Source organism: Leptosomus discolor, chromosome 5, assembly GCF_034619465.1.
Source record: "Leptosomus discolor isolate bLepDis1 chromosome 5, bLepDis1.hap2, whole genome shotgun sequence".
NCBI lineage: Eukaryota > Metazoa > Chordata > Aves > Leptosomiformes > Leptosomidae > Leptosomus > Leptosomus discolor.
The window spans coordinates 48258067-48271097 of record NC_141395.1 but is presented as its reverse complement, the minus strand read 5'-3'; the positions used below and the strand labels follow the sequence as shown (position 1 = coordinate 48271097).

The 13031-nt window shown below is 42.4% G+C and overlaps 1 protein-coding gene across 2 annotated transcripts; it reads right to left on the bottom strand.

The window, feature by feature from the left end:
- Window positions 1-511: 511 nt before the first annotated feature.
- Window positions 512-9721, bottom strand: GDAP1 (ganglioside induced differentiation associated protein 1). 2 transcript variants are annotated; one of them, XM_086465507.1, is made up of 6 exons: window positions 9662-9721; window positions 9223-9415; window positions 7433-7606; window positions 3778-3872; window positions 3199-3313; window positions 512-894 (listed from the first exon to the last, which is right to left on the bottom strand). In XM_086465507.1, exons 1-6 carry the CDS (start codon window positions 9710-9712, stop codon window positions 512-514), a joined length of 1011 nt encoding a protein of 336 aa, XP_086321633.1. In that variant the 5' UTR covers window positions 9713-9721. The 2 variants fall into 2 exon arrangements, with proteins under 2 accessions (XP_086321633.1, XP_086321634.1); XM_086465508.1 differs by lacking the exon at window positions 7433-7606 and having other exon boundaries at window positions 9662-9697.
- Between the last annotated feature and the right edge of the window lie 3310 nt (window positions 9722-13031).

Below are 13031 nucleotides of genomic sequence, written 5' to 3'. Positions count from 1 at the left end.
GTCCAGCTGCAGATCAATAGACATTAATCGGTCCAGAGACACTCGCTCCTGTACACAACAGGCGCAGAGCCTACATTCCACTTAAATCCTACTCCGAGCATTTGAAGTAAGTGCTATTTTCAGGATTTTAACAATGCTGGTTTCTGCACAGTAACGCATTTCACCCACAGTGAAGAGCTGTCACATTGCTGCATATCTATTTAATAAAAGCATCGTAATTAGGTCAGCTACTGGGTAAAGGAGACAATAACCACTTTAACAAAGCACTGTCACAGATCTCATAGGTCTTCATCTGAAAAGAAAGTCTCTTCTTTCCTTTGTTGTCCCCCTGACATATATTTTCCATAAATATTTGGGCATTGCCGATCCAATTATACAACAGCAGGAGACGATTACTGTGTGACAGTGTTCTAATTCACAGACATAACCTTTCTTCTACTTTTATATTTTACTGGGGATATTTTCCTGGGGGCTAGAGATGCCCTCCACTCACCATCAGGGACAGACAGGTCTAAAAATAATTTTGCCTGGTTCTAATCGATAACAGCATGTTGGCAAACCTCTTCCGAAGACACAGGAAAGCGAGATAACCCATTCCCGCCAGCATGCTGACCAGCAGGGTGGTGCCGAGAACTCTGGGAACCCTTTTCTTGGCCACACGGAATGCTGTTGGTAGAACGGCCGAGATTAATATATTGTTGACGTGTCCTAAAACTTTGTAAAATGCTTTTCTCTTCAGGACACGCTCATAATAGGCTTCCAAGTTGGGCCGCTTTCCATTTCCCCAGTTTCTTCTTGCTAATCCCAGAAACTTCAGGCGATGTAATGTGACGGCAAGTGATACATCTGCCAGACTAAAGAAATCTCCACAAAGCCAAGGCTGATTTTCATCTTCTAAGCAGAGATAAAACATAAAGAATTAGGAGCTAATGGAATACAAGCACACGTAAAAGCCGCCATGGGCTAACGTTTAGTTTAGTGCTATTTCAAAATGATGTCTAATAAACACAAGCTAAGATATGACTTTAATCAATTAACATTTTACTAATCCCTGTCTGTTCTTCAAACAATATTGCAAAATCTTAGGCTCAGCAGCCTGGCCTACCTTTGTTAAGGAAAAAAGAACCACATTTCAGGTTCATAAATTAAAACCCCCAGTAAAGACTCCTCAATTACATTCTCCTATCTGGATTAAATTAAACAAGAGGGGAAAGGTGGAAGGCAGTTTAGCTTTTACTGAAAAGCTACCACTTGCCTGAAGAATTCATCATCTTGCCTGTGTCATTCGGCTCTATGGCATTCACTCAAAACCTGCTAATTTGCTGGAGACTTTCAAGGCAAAAAGATCGGACAACTGACCCGCACCAAACACACCAGCTCAGTGAGAAGACAGAGTTTGTCTACCCATCCTTCCTTTGTGCCTCCTAGACCCCAAACCACGGGGTTTTTACACTAAGAAGTCTGAGAAGCAATGGATATCCACGCTGCCCACCATTAGTCAGGAGCGCTGATGGAGAGTCCAAGCTGCCTCTCCAGTCAAAGGAAAGAGGCGAATCTTCCTGGGATGTCTCAGAGCAGGCACTGCCAGGCAGCATCACACCTCTAACTTCCATGATCTGAATCACCACTGCCACCTGAAAGGGCTTACCTGTACCGACTACACCAAGAGCTTTTGAAACCCAGGATATGAAATCTGGTAGTTAGCACAGCTGCCAGCATGAACGCTCTGCTCTAGCCTAGATCTCAAACAGGACTAGGCCGTTCCCTCCTCATTTGCAACCTTTTGCAGTTTTTCCCACACAGCAGGCACGCAAAACCGCTGGCATGAACGTTCAGCAACACCTCTGTGGAAACAGAGAAATTCTGCAATGTCCATTTCAACTCATTTGCCACCAGAGGAAAGCAACAGTCTGGCACACCGCTGGTACCAGTCCATTTCAACCGGTTATGCAGGTCTGGAAGAAAGGCCTCTGCAGAGAATGAGTGTATCCTCTGTTGCTGAAAGGATACCTGGGAATTCATCCAGGGCATTAAGTAAGAAAGATGACAGAAAGGAAGACCAAAGAAGCTAATCTGTGTGAAAGAAAGATGCCTGCAGTGGCAGCAGCAGTGAGTAAATGAGGGATTTGAGCAGTAGCAAGAGAAACAGCAGCTCAGAGGTTGACCAGGACCTGGCAGAAGCATTGTTCACAAACCCCCAAAAATGTGAATACCTCACACAAAATTCCAAGAGGCATGTAGAAGGCACAGGTTTTACTAAATCCTCTGATTTTGTTGGTTTTCATAAGCTCATCAGTATTGTATCATTTGATTCCTTGGAAAGGCTCTTCAGCAGAGAAAGCAGAGAGGCTGCTGAAAATGGTGATACGCTGAGTTTGCTTATCAAAATCCTACCATCCTTTGGGAGTTAAAACATTTTCTGCAACTCTTTCGCTCTTGAGTCAGTAGAAAATTTAACCTAGATTTTCAATTCCTCGTTCAAAGCTACTGTCTTGATAGTACTGGATAATTATTACAACAGCTATTTATAGAGCCAAATGCAAAGAGTAATCGATCTGAGCAGATGCAGTTGATATTGACTGATGCTTCATGCAGCTCCCAGCGAAGTCAGAGGAAGGATTCCTGTTAGCACTGGGAGTTGGACTAGACTGAATAAGCAGAAGACTAAGCCCATTTAAACAGAGTTCAACTTTCATTTGGTTGGACAGCCCAAACGATAAGCAGTAAACGATACTGCTTTTCAATGGAGTGGGTTGCTTAATGATTAGAGCACTTATTCAGATTACTAATTCTGATGTACCACAAGTATCAGCACAGTATTTAAACATCTTAATAAACCTGTGTTAAACATTAAGGTCACTATCATTATAGTGAATTGAGGCTTACAAACTACAACATCAATAACAACATTCTGTAGTTAAGGTTTTTCTTATTTTGTTTATAAAATACTGCAAAATTGTGCAGCTAATCATACTCACTATGCTGAAAATGTGATCAAGCACCCTCATAAGACTTCTACTCACTGATCGCAGCAGCAACCTAAACCAGTATTGATTCCTTCCATGAAGTTAAATCAATATATGCTAAAAGATTCAAATTGGATACATTAAAACCAGTCCTGCAATGGCACTGTCCATCAGTTTACTCAGTCTCCCCAAACATAAGCATCAACAGGATTTAGCAAGAGGAAGTCCTTACCTGGCGTTTCCTCATTTCGCCGCTGCAATTCAGTCTCAACCTGATCCAAAACCTTTTCCAGTTCATCCAGTATTTTCTTTAGGTATTTTATATTATCATGATCCAGCAGTTTAGACTAAATATAGATACAGGTTAGGGTTTTAATCATTGTACAGAGTCTATACTTCTATCAGAGAAACTTTTACTTAGATACTACAGTGCTTATTCATAAAATCTGATTATTTTCTCCACATAGTCAGCTGGATACCACTTGGATACTGGTGACAATTCAGGAAACAGAGAAAAAACATCAGAGATGCTAGATACCAAGGTTTGCCTCACCCTGCAGGGTGCTCAACAGCCCCACACCAGCACTGATGTGTACTTACCTCTGAAGTCAGTGGGACCAGTCCAATACTTCAGCACACATCTGAAGTGTGTAGCTGATTTGGGGGACAGACTGCTTCACGCCATGTAGGGTTAAACCATTCCATGACATTACTGGTAATGACGGGGGAAACAAATGTTTACGTCGTGAAGGTAAAAATCCGACACTAACAAGCTCATAACACAGGGGGGAAATACAAAGAGCTTTCTTACTTTAAGGCGCTTCTGTTTTGCTATATAGGCATCTTGAAGGTCTGGATTTTCTTCCGCAAGTTTCTTCAACTCTGATTCTGTGTTACTTATTTGGCCTGATACAAAAAAAAAGCCAAAGGAATGACATTAGGTCTCCAAATGTACCCATAATGCAATCCACAGGAACTGAGCAATTGCTTGTGTTCAAATATCACCCTGAAGAAATGTGAAGTGGTACTTCAATGAAGTATCACCACCAAGCTAGCGTTCGAAAACATTAAGTTTTGGAAAACTTAACTGCTGCATAACTTGACCCCACCACACCTTCTGCTCATCAGTGTGCCATGAACTCTAGAAAGCAGTGATCTGCCCAGTAAGAATGAGGAATTCTTGCTAATATTTTTCTCTTATTCAGATGAAACCATTCTGCTGCCAAAACCAGTGCTAAGTCCACGAAACTCTACTAAATACCTTAGGTCTCTGCTGGTTTTGTACCTCGGTTCCTGGGTTCCTAACACACTTTCCATGCTGTGAAAGTGCAGATAGCCCCACACTGAGATTTTATGTAGGTCCCGCACATAATTCCAGAGCAAAAGCCTAAATACCACTGAATATGGAACCAACGTGTTGCTAAAATGTGACACCAAAATCTGTGATCCCTTTTGGAAACATTTATTATGAAGTATATGGATGTTCTAGAAAAACATTCACTACACGACTTAAAAGACAGAATGATGTGAAAAATATAATTTTACTGATTTCTACTACATGTGTATAGCCTTTTCTCTCCTTAAAATGGAGCTTTGCTTGAATATGTCATACTTACAGACCTAGAATACCAGAAGATACTGTATAATGTTATCTTCTAGAAATTAGTCTTTCTAGTAATAATCTGAGAACAAAACAATAATTATAGGGCATGAATCACCTCACACTTGTATTTGATAATTAAGATTAGTTCCAATTAAGTCTTATAAATTCAGCTGATAAAAAATTCTTGCTAGAGAATAATGAGCTCACTGTTTTATGTATTCTTTGTTTCAACCTGACATGACTGTGAAAGCCATCTTTCAACATAGTATATGAAGAAACTGAAAGATGTAATCACACAACTAAAATCTTACATATGCAATTAATTACTTAATTGGATCTGGTATGCATAAACATACAACATAACATGCTGGTGGCTTATTTTATCTAGCACTCTGAAAAAGATCAACTTTTCAAAGCTGACAACTAAACCATCTGGGAGCAGTTTGAACAAGCAAAGGAGTTATTTAGGTACATCCACCAGCTATTCAAAAAAAAATGCCTCAAAGCAAGAAAGCAGGCTATGCTTTAAGTATAAAAAGATAAGACAACATCCCAATTTAGACAAGCAGCAATTTTAACTCTACCAATATGAACGTGTGTGTGTACACTGACAACAATTTATACCAACTAGAAGCTAGGGGGAACACCACATACAGTCAGCAGAACACAAAGTGAGCCATAATAAAAGCATCGACTACCACCATGTGAAAACAGAAAAACTATCAATAATGCCTACGAGTAAAGTACAATTGTTCAATACACAGTTAGCAACCACATTTGGGGGGAAAAAAAAACAAAACCAAAAAAAAAGGACAGTACAATAATGTAAGAGAATAATTCATGTTACTTCAGTAAAAAAAGAATGCTAATTACTCCTGCTGAAATTACCTATTCTAAATCTCTCTAGACACTTATTATAAAGAATTTATTTTTAAATAACCATTGATCATTGGACCAGCAACACTGACTTCTAAACACTTTGCAATGCTCAGGAAGCTTCCAGAAGACAGAAAGAAAACTAATTCTGCGCTAATGTTTTATAAAGGAGAACTCGTGCAACTATAAGGAAAACGAACCACCTGACTTCACTTCTGACAATGCGATGGCATGGCTAATAAGAGAACTGACTTGCCAAAAATTTTAAGGAGGAGGATAACACAGTTTGTTGGAAACAGAACTTCTCAAACTAACACGGTATCATCTTTTATATTATGAATTTGCTAAGATATAGTTGTATTACACTTCAAAGTCTCCACAGTATTTGACTTTGTTCTACAGAGCATTCTAAAATATCATACAAAAAAATCAACATGATATAAAGCACTGTCATTGATATCAGAGATCTCAGAACATAACTGTAAACAGGGAATTGTCATCCAGCTGCATTCTCAAGATCTGATCCTTGTCCTAGAACAATTTAGTTCTTTCATAATACTTAAAAGCAAATAGAAAAGCATTAATTAAAGTTTGTCAGGGTATGAAAACCAGAAGGGACATAAATCAAGATAAAACATGGCACTGATAACTAGTGGTCTGGAGTGGCTGATAAAGTGGGCCTAAGCAACCAATCGATGTTTCAACACAGTCCAATGTAAAATATAAATTGAAGCTAAAGATACAGGCCATGTTTCTTGGCGAGAGGGCTGTAAGTTTGCAAGCAGTTCTGAATAGCTAGAATGAGGTCATGATCCACAACCAGCTGATTTCCAGCACAGTTCTGTGGCTGAAAGTAACGCTGGAGACCCTGAACATACATACTGTGAAAAAAAAAAAAATAATAAAGAATTAAGTATTTCTCTCCTTATCCAACACTGAAGTGAACAGAATCTGCTGTCCAGTTCTGGCATCGAAACCCAGGAGGGGGGAAGGAAAACAAACAAAAAAAAAAGGCAAAAAAAATAGCACTGTAAGAACTGAAAGAATATTTGCCAAGGTTTTTTTCTGAATATCACCGAAAGTTGTTTAAACTAAGTATTTCTGCAAACCACTGGATTTGAAACGGGAGTTCATTTCAGGAGGTTCTCTGTTATAAAGGGGACTGGGCAACATAATCTAGTTATTTCCCCTGCCCTTAACATATTTTTTCGTGGGAAACTGGTATGTATATAGAAGTCCATCAGGTACAATACTGAATCCAAGGACGTCAAAGGACATTCTACCATTGATTCTACCAGACCACCAGTTCGTCCTTTACCGTGATTCTATATTGTTGCATTATTTGCAGCCAGGATTTTGGTTTAAATTATGCTTTAACAATTCCATTGGTCTAATGAACCCAAGCTATTTACTTCTTCATATTTATTTTTTTCTCCCTACTCCCAGCACCAAGTTGACACTAGTATATTCTTCAGACAAAAACAGCCTGATGATTCTCTTATATCAGATAAACACGTTCATTGAGGCTAATCTGCATCTGCACCACTTTGAGAGGAATGCAATTGCTTTAATTTAATAGGTAAACTTATAACAAGTTCACAATCACAAAAAAAAAATTTCCTTCACTGTAGTGGTTTGATCTGAGCAGTAGTAGAGCTCTTCCCTAGAAATTGCTTTATAAGCATAAACAGCAAGATAGGAAAATAAAATACTCACAGCTGTCACAGCTGCCATTTTCTGTTACATACAAGCAGCACATTTTCAAGTGTTAAGAAAATTAATTCCACAGACACCTCAAAAATGACATTTCCTCTTTCCTGTTTCCAAATCATAACAGACTACAAAATCAATTAAAAAAAATATATGCAGTGCTCAATACATTCTACTTCAGGTGCATTGAAGACACAAGATGAATGTAATGCAACATCCTAATGCTAAGATTACATTGCATTAACGGATCAGCATTCACAGCTATACCAGTACATACTACGAATTCTGCTGGTAGCATAGGCTGGAATCATGGAGTCCACCGTTAACTCGGGGTGCAAGATGCAGCCGTGCGTGTAGGCATCCATAGGCAAGGAGTCTAAAAGCTCTCTGTAGTGTTGCACCCTTGGGTAATACATGCTCCCTTCTTCTGGCATTAATCTTGGCACTTCCTCTGCAATACAAAGTTAAAAATAAAGAACAACCATGTGATTGACCAAAAGCAGTATTTCCAAAGCTACTGTGGTTACATCCAACCGGCACAGTAGATGCAGCCACAGTTAAGAAAGCTTCACATGCTCCGCACCGTAACTCAGCAGCGTTATCACAGCTCAGAGAAACGTATATTCACGTACTTAATTTTAAGACATTTGAATAATTCCAATTCCTATGCAGTAACCCACATAAACACATAATAAGATGCCTTCAAATCACAAAATCAGATTCAGCGTCTATTTTGTACTTCGGGGAACAAGTGACCATGGCGCACAACCCTTTAGCCCTCTCACAGCACGGCACAACTGAGGTTCTAGTAAGTTGTCACGGCTGGAACGTTACTACAGCTGCAATGCTGTAAAAATTACAGTACAGGAATCCTACTCAAAGCATGGTTAGAAGTATTCCTGCATCCGACTGAGTTTTACTCCACCCTTGATCTGTCTGGGCCCCGATGGCTCGTCTGATGAAAACGCCAGCATTAAATACAAATATGTTCACCAGCAATGAAGTTTTCTTCATGCCTTAGAAATCGCAGCACTAAATCCCTGAAATACATAATGCTGTCTCTTCACGCCTAAAAAAATACAACTCTGCATTTCCTTCAAAAACCAAGGCAGTCTGTTACCTGGCAATACAAACATAAACAATTTTGAAGGATGATGAGGGAGGGGACTGGAGCATCTATCCCACCAGGAAAGGCTGAAAGACCTGGGTCTGCTTAACCTGGAGAAGAGAAGACTGAGAAGGGACCTTATCAACACTTATAAATATCTAAAGGGTGGGTGCCAAGAGGATGGGGCCAGGCTCTTCTCAGTGTTGCCCAGTGACAGGACAAGGGGCAACGGGCACAAACTGGAGCACAGGAAGTTCCGCCTCAACATGAGGAAAAACGTCTTTACTCTGAGGGTGGCAGAGCACTGGAACAGGCTGCCCAGGGAGATTGTTGCGTCTCCATCCCTGGAGACATTCAAAACCCACCTGGACACTGTCCTGTGCAACATGCTCTAGGTGACCCTGCTTTAGCAGGGGCGTTGGACCAGATGATCTCCCGAGGTCCCTTCCAACCCACACCATTCTGTGATTCTGTAAAAGCCTGGACCTGAGTTTTTTTCTTCCTACATTTTACCTCTTCACTCCATTTCGGCTCCAAAAATAATTTACTCATTCTACTTCCTTTTTCTGCCCAAGATTATTCTGGAATTAAACTTCTTTATTTTCTGGCAGAGAAGCAGGACCTGCCCCACAACAGCAGCCATGCAGCTCTCTGTTCAACACGCTACTTGTCGTGGAAGTCTCACCACAGGGTTAGCACAGCACCAGTGCCAACCTCTCCATCCCTCATGAAGGGGCAGGGAGGACAGCAGTAGCTCTCTACTTGTAAAGGCGCTGGAAGGCCTTCACTGTGTTTTAAAGGGATGTGGTTTTCCCCCATACCGCCAACGATGGAGGAGAGGCTGTTGTGAGGCTGTGCACGTGTTCCGGTCCTGAACGAACCAACGCGTGGCGAGACGGAGTGACCCCAACCACGGGTAGGTGGGGAAGGATTTCACACCAAAACACCCATGGGATTACCATCGACAAATGTCGCTTCAAGGTAGTCAATAATCTGCGTGGCCTCACAAATGATGTTTTCCCCATGGATCAGGACGGGTACTTCTCCAGAGGAATTCAAGCGCATGAACCACGGCTCGTTGTGCTCGCTCAGCGGCAGGTTTACATCGTGCTCTTCACACTTCAGGGCTTTTTCCGCTATTGCTAAGCGCACCTGCAACGCCACCATCACGGTCACCCAGGCGAACCGCTCCGCGGGCAGCCCGCCCCGGCCCCGGCCCCGACCCGCCCCGGCTCCCCGCCCGGCCCCGCGGCAAGCACAGGCCGCCCACGCCCCCCCGCCCCCCGCTCCGGCCCAGGCCCCGCCGCGGCCAGACCGGGGCCGCCGGCACCGCCGCCACCCCGGCAGGCGGCAACCGGAGCCTGCGGGCCGCCGCCCCGCGCCCCGCCAGGCCCTCACCTTCTGTGAGGAGAAGGACTGCGTCCAGTGGTACAGCACCAGCGGCGCCATGGCCAGGCTCGGCTCGGCTCGCTGCGCCGGGCGGGGCGGGAGCCTGCGCGGGCGCGGAGCGGAGGCCGTGCCCGCCCGGCGTCGGCCTGCTCTTGGAAATTAAAAGAAGGGGATGCCCCCGGCGGGCGGTGGGTTGCGGGGAATCTCCTTCTTCCTTCCCCCCCTGCCCTGCTTACAGGACGGCCCTTCCAAAGGGGAAGCCGCCTGCGCAGTCCTCTGCAGCATCCCCTGAGGTGGGGCGGCAAGATGGATGCGCAGGTAACAACGTCACAAGGAGGATTTCCCTCCGCTCCCCCCCCCCCCCCCCCCCCGAATTTCAGGGATATTGGCAGCAGGCTTTTGAGGGAAAAAAAAGAGATAAATATTACCAGAAGACATTCTTAATTGGACCCTATGGGTATAAATACTCTGCTGCAAAACGCGCATATGTTATAGTAAGAAGAAATAAAGCTCTAGCATAATAGATGCTTCTTTTGCCTCCAGATGTGTTTTTTCAATCCCAAGAGACAACGCTTCTCAATTATTTTTTTCTCTAGACAAAATTAGAAAACTGAACAGTTTTGCAGTGTTGGTTTGGGTTTCTTCTTCCCTGTGTGAAGTAAGGTCTTGAAAAGCATGTGGTAACAAACACTGGCTTCCACCATGAGAAAATGCTTCCTCTGTATCTCACACTGGAGATCGTTTAGGAGATGGAGTTGCTGACAGTACATCCATTAGACACTACCTGCTGCATCAGGGAGATGGGCGAACTAAAAAACATGGTGAGATTGTTGCAGAGTAGAGAATATTGTTCTCTTCATCCTGACTGCTCAGTCCGCAATAAAGGTGAACCTGATGACCCGCTCCCATGTGCAATTTCTAGATACCAGATGAATCCCACCATTAGTATCCTGAAGACCTGAACCTAGTATGGTGAGAGCTACATCCCAATATCAACTACGTTTGATTTTAAGGGAAATTTTTACTAACGTTAAGCAAGGGAATGGATTTAAGTCACTGAAAGAGACAAGGTAACAGACACATCTTATAAATCAAAAAGGAAGCAACAAAGAGCTGTCTTCCAGCCCTGTGAGCAGGCACAAGGGCAGCCCCATGCCTTCCCCAGGGAATACTCCCTGCTGGAGTCACAAACAGAAATAATCTCTTCAGAAGGGCAGGCACGACGAGAGGCTTCTCAAATCCCAGCTGATAGCAGTCAGTGCATCACTGATGGTAAATCCTACATTTTGGGGAATTTAATTTAATTGTAATTCTTCGAAAAGTTGAGGATGTGCTTAGAATTGATAATAAGAATACAGTCAACAGAATGAGGTGAATACATTACAACTGGACTTATTTCTCTCCAAGATACATGTCAAAAGTGTGAGTGCTGGAATACCGTCTCGTGCACCAGGGCGTTAAGCTCTGGCTTGCTGATACACGGAAATTCTCACAGGTTCTACCTGGGTTGCTCTACAGTTCCTTGCAGGTAGTTATTAGAATATCTCAAGGCAAAGAACTGAGCATTGGATACCTCAGACAGTATTTTTTTAAAAATTTCCATGGGCTAAACAGTCTTTCATGGTTTTGTTTTGTTTTTCTTAATTTTGCCTTTGAATCAAAGTGTTGTCATTTTGTTGGTTACTAGATAGACCACGGCTCCATTTCAGTTCTCGTGTTCAACTGAGTAATATCAAACATGGACTTTCAAGTCTGAGTTATGTTTTGACAACTGATTTAGATGCCTAGAAAGGCAATAAAAGGTTCAATAACAGGGCAGCTGCAATCAAACTCGGGTGTTTCTTCTTCCTTTAATCCAGTCATCAGTATTTCTATGAAATACCACCAGTACGGCATGTTTCCAGTCCTGGCTTGCCCAAAACCAGTTCAGCTGAAGGAGGGAGCGCTTGCGGCTGGGCTCCACCCCAGCCCGGCAGGCAGCTGTTCACCAGACTGACCACACGAGGCCTCCCTTTTCCAAAAATACGGTGCCAAGTACGTTCTCTCTCCAGAGACGCTGAAGCAGAAAGGCTGACGCTTTTTCGGTCATGACCAGCACCTATCCATCCGCCTGTGTTTGCTCCTCTACCTTCTCATACACGAAGAAAAGCAAGGAAAAGGGCTAGGTTATGAAAAAGCTCACAGCATCCTGGAAAACCTTGTTCCAAATGCACTTCCACAAAGCTTTACACAACTGAAATGAAAGTTAGTCTCCATAAAGGTACTTTTTAATGTATAAATGTCATGAATACAAAAGCAGCACAAGGCACAAAGCCACACAACTACAAATCTGACCGGCATCTTGGCGTGTTGCCGTTGCAAGGAGACTGCTGGCACGGTGTCATAAATCACTTTCCTAACCATGCTGAAATTCTTGCCCTGTTTCTTCACATGGTCCATGTTGGGCCTTTTTTAGCATCCTGTACATGTTTACAAAAAAGATATACACCTCTCGACAAGTTTTTTCTTTATGCTTATATTTTCACATCATGGAAAGAAGATAACGTTTACGGGTATTACTAATAAAGAAGCAGTATCAAAATCAACTTAGATAGCCTATGTATAAATTCTGTCAAAGATCTGGAAATCAGTATTCTCATTGTTCTCTTCCTTACTTGATCACTCACTCCATGATATTGTCAGGAAACATCTAGGACAGCTGTGTCATAAAAATTATTGCTGCCAGTTAAAAATGACAATTTTCTTCTTATCAGATCAATTCTTTGTGCATATTGAAAATCAAGTTTGATTAGATTACGGGCGGGGTGTTGGATCTTGTGCTTTTCTTTACACATCCAGAGCCATTACAGCTGAAAATTAGCTGGATTCTGTACTTGCATCATTAACACATGCATTGGTTCAGTTCCAAGTGCAAGCTGGCCTAATTGACAGTGGTGGAGGAGTTAATACTGGTTGGGAAAGTAAGAGGGTTTCTATTCTGAACCTCCTGTCATCAATAGTTATTGGCTAAATTCCAGTTGCATATGCTGCACTACTGGTGATGACATAAGTCAAAAAAACCCCACAGCACTGAGTTCAGACACACAGGTGAGATTGAATATGACCGATGAATTAGATACGCAACCCTTCAGAAACAGCGACAGCAGAGTTACAACTTGACAGTCACAGTGGAGACTATCGATTTAACTGTGTATAAAACCATGCAGGGATGCCAACCTAAGTCATTCTAGATAGCTGATGCATATTACTGAGTTACCATTTTACATCCAACAAAATCCACCTATTAATGGAACTTATTTAGTCACTTAATATATCATGCTAGGTTTTCTTCAGGGATTCCACCACAAATTTCTGCCAAAGTTTTCCCTAAATAGTCCAT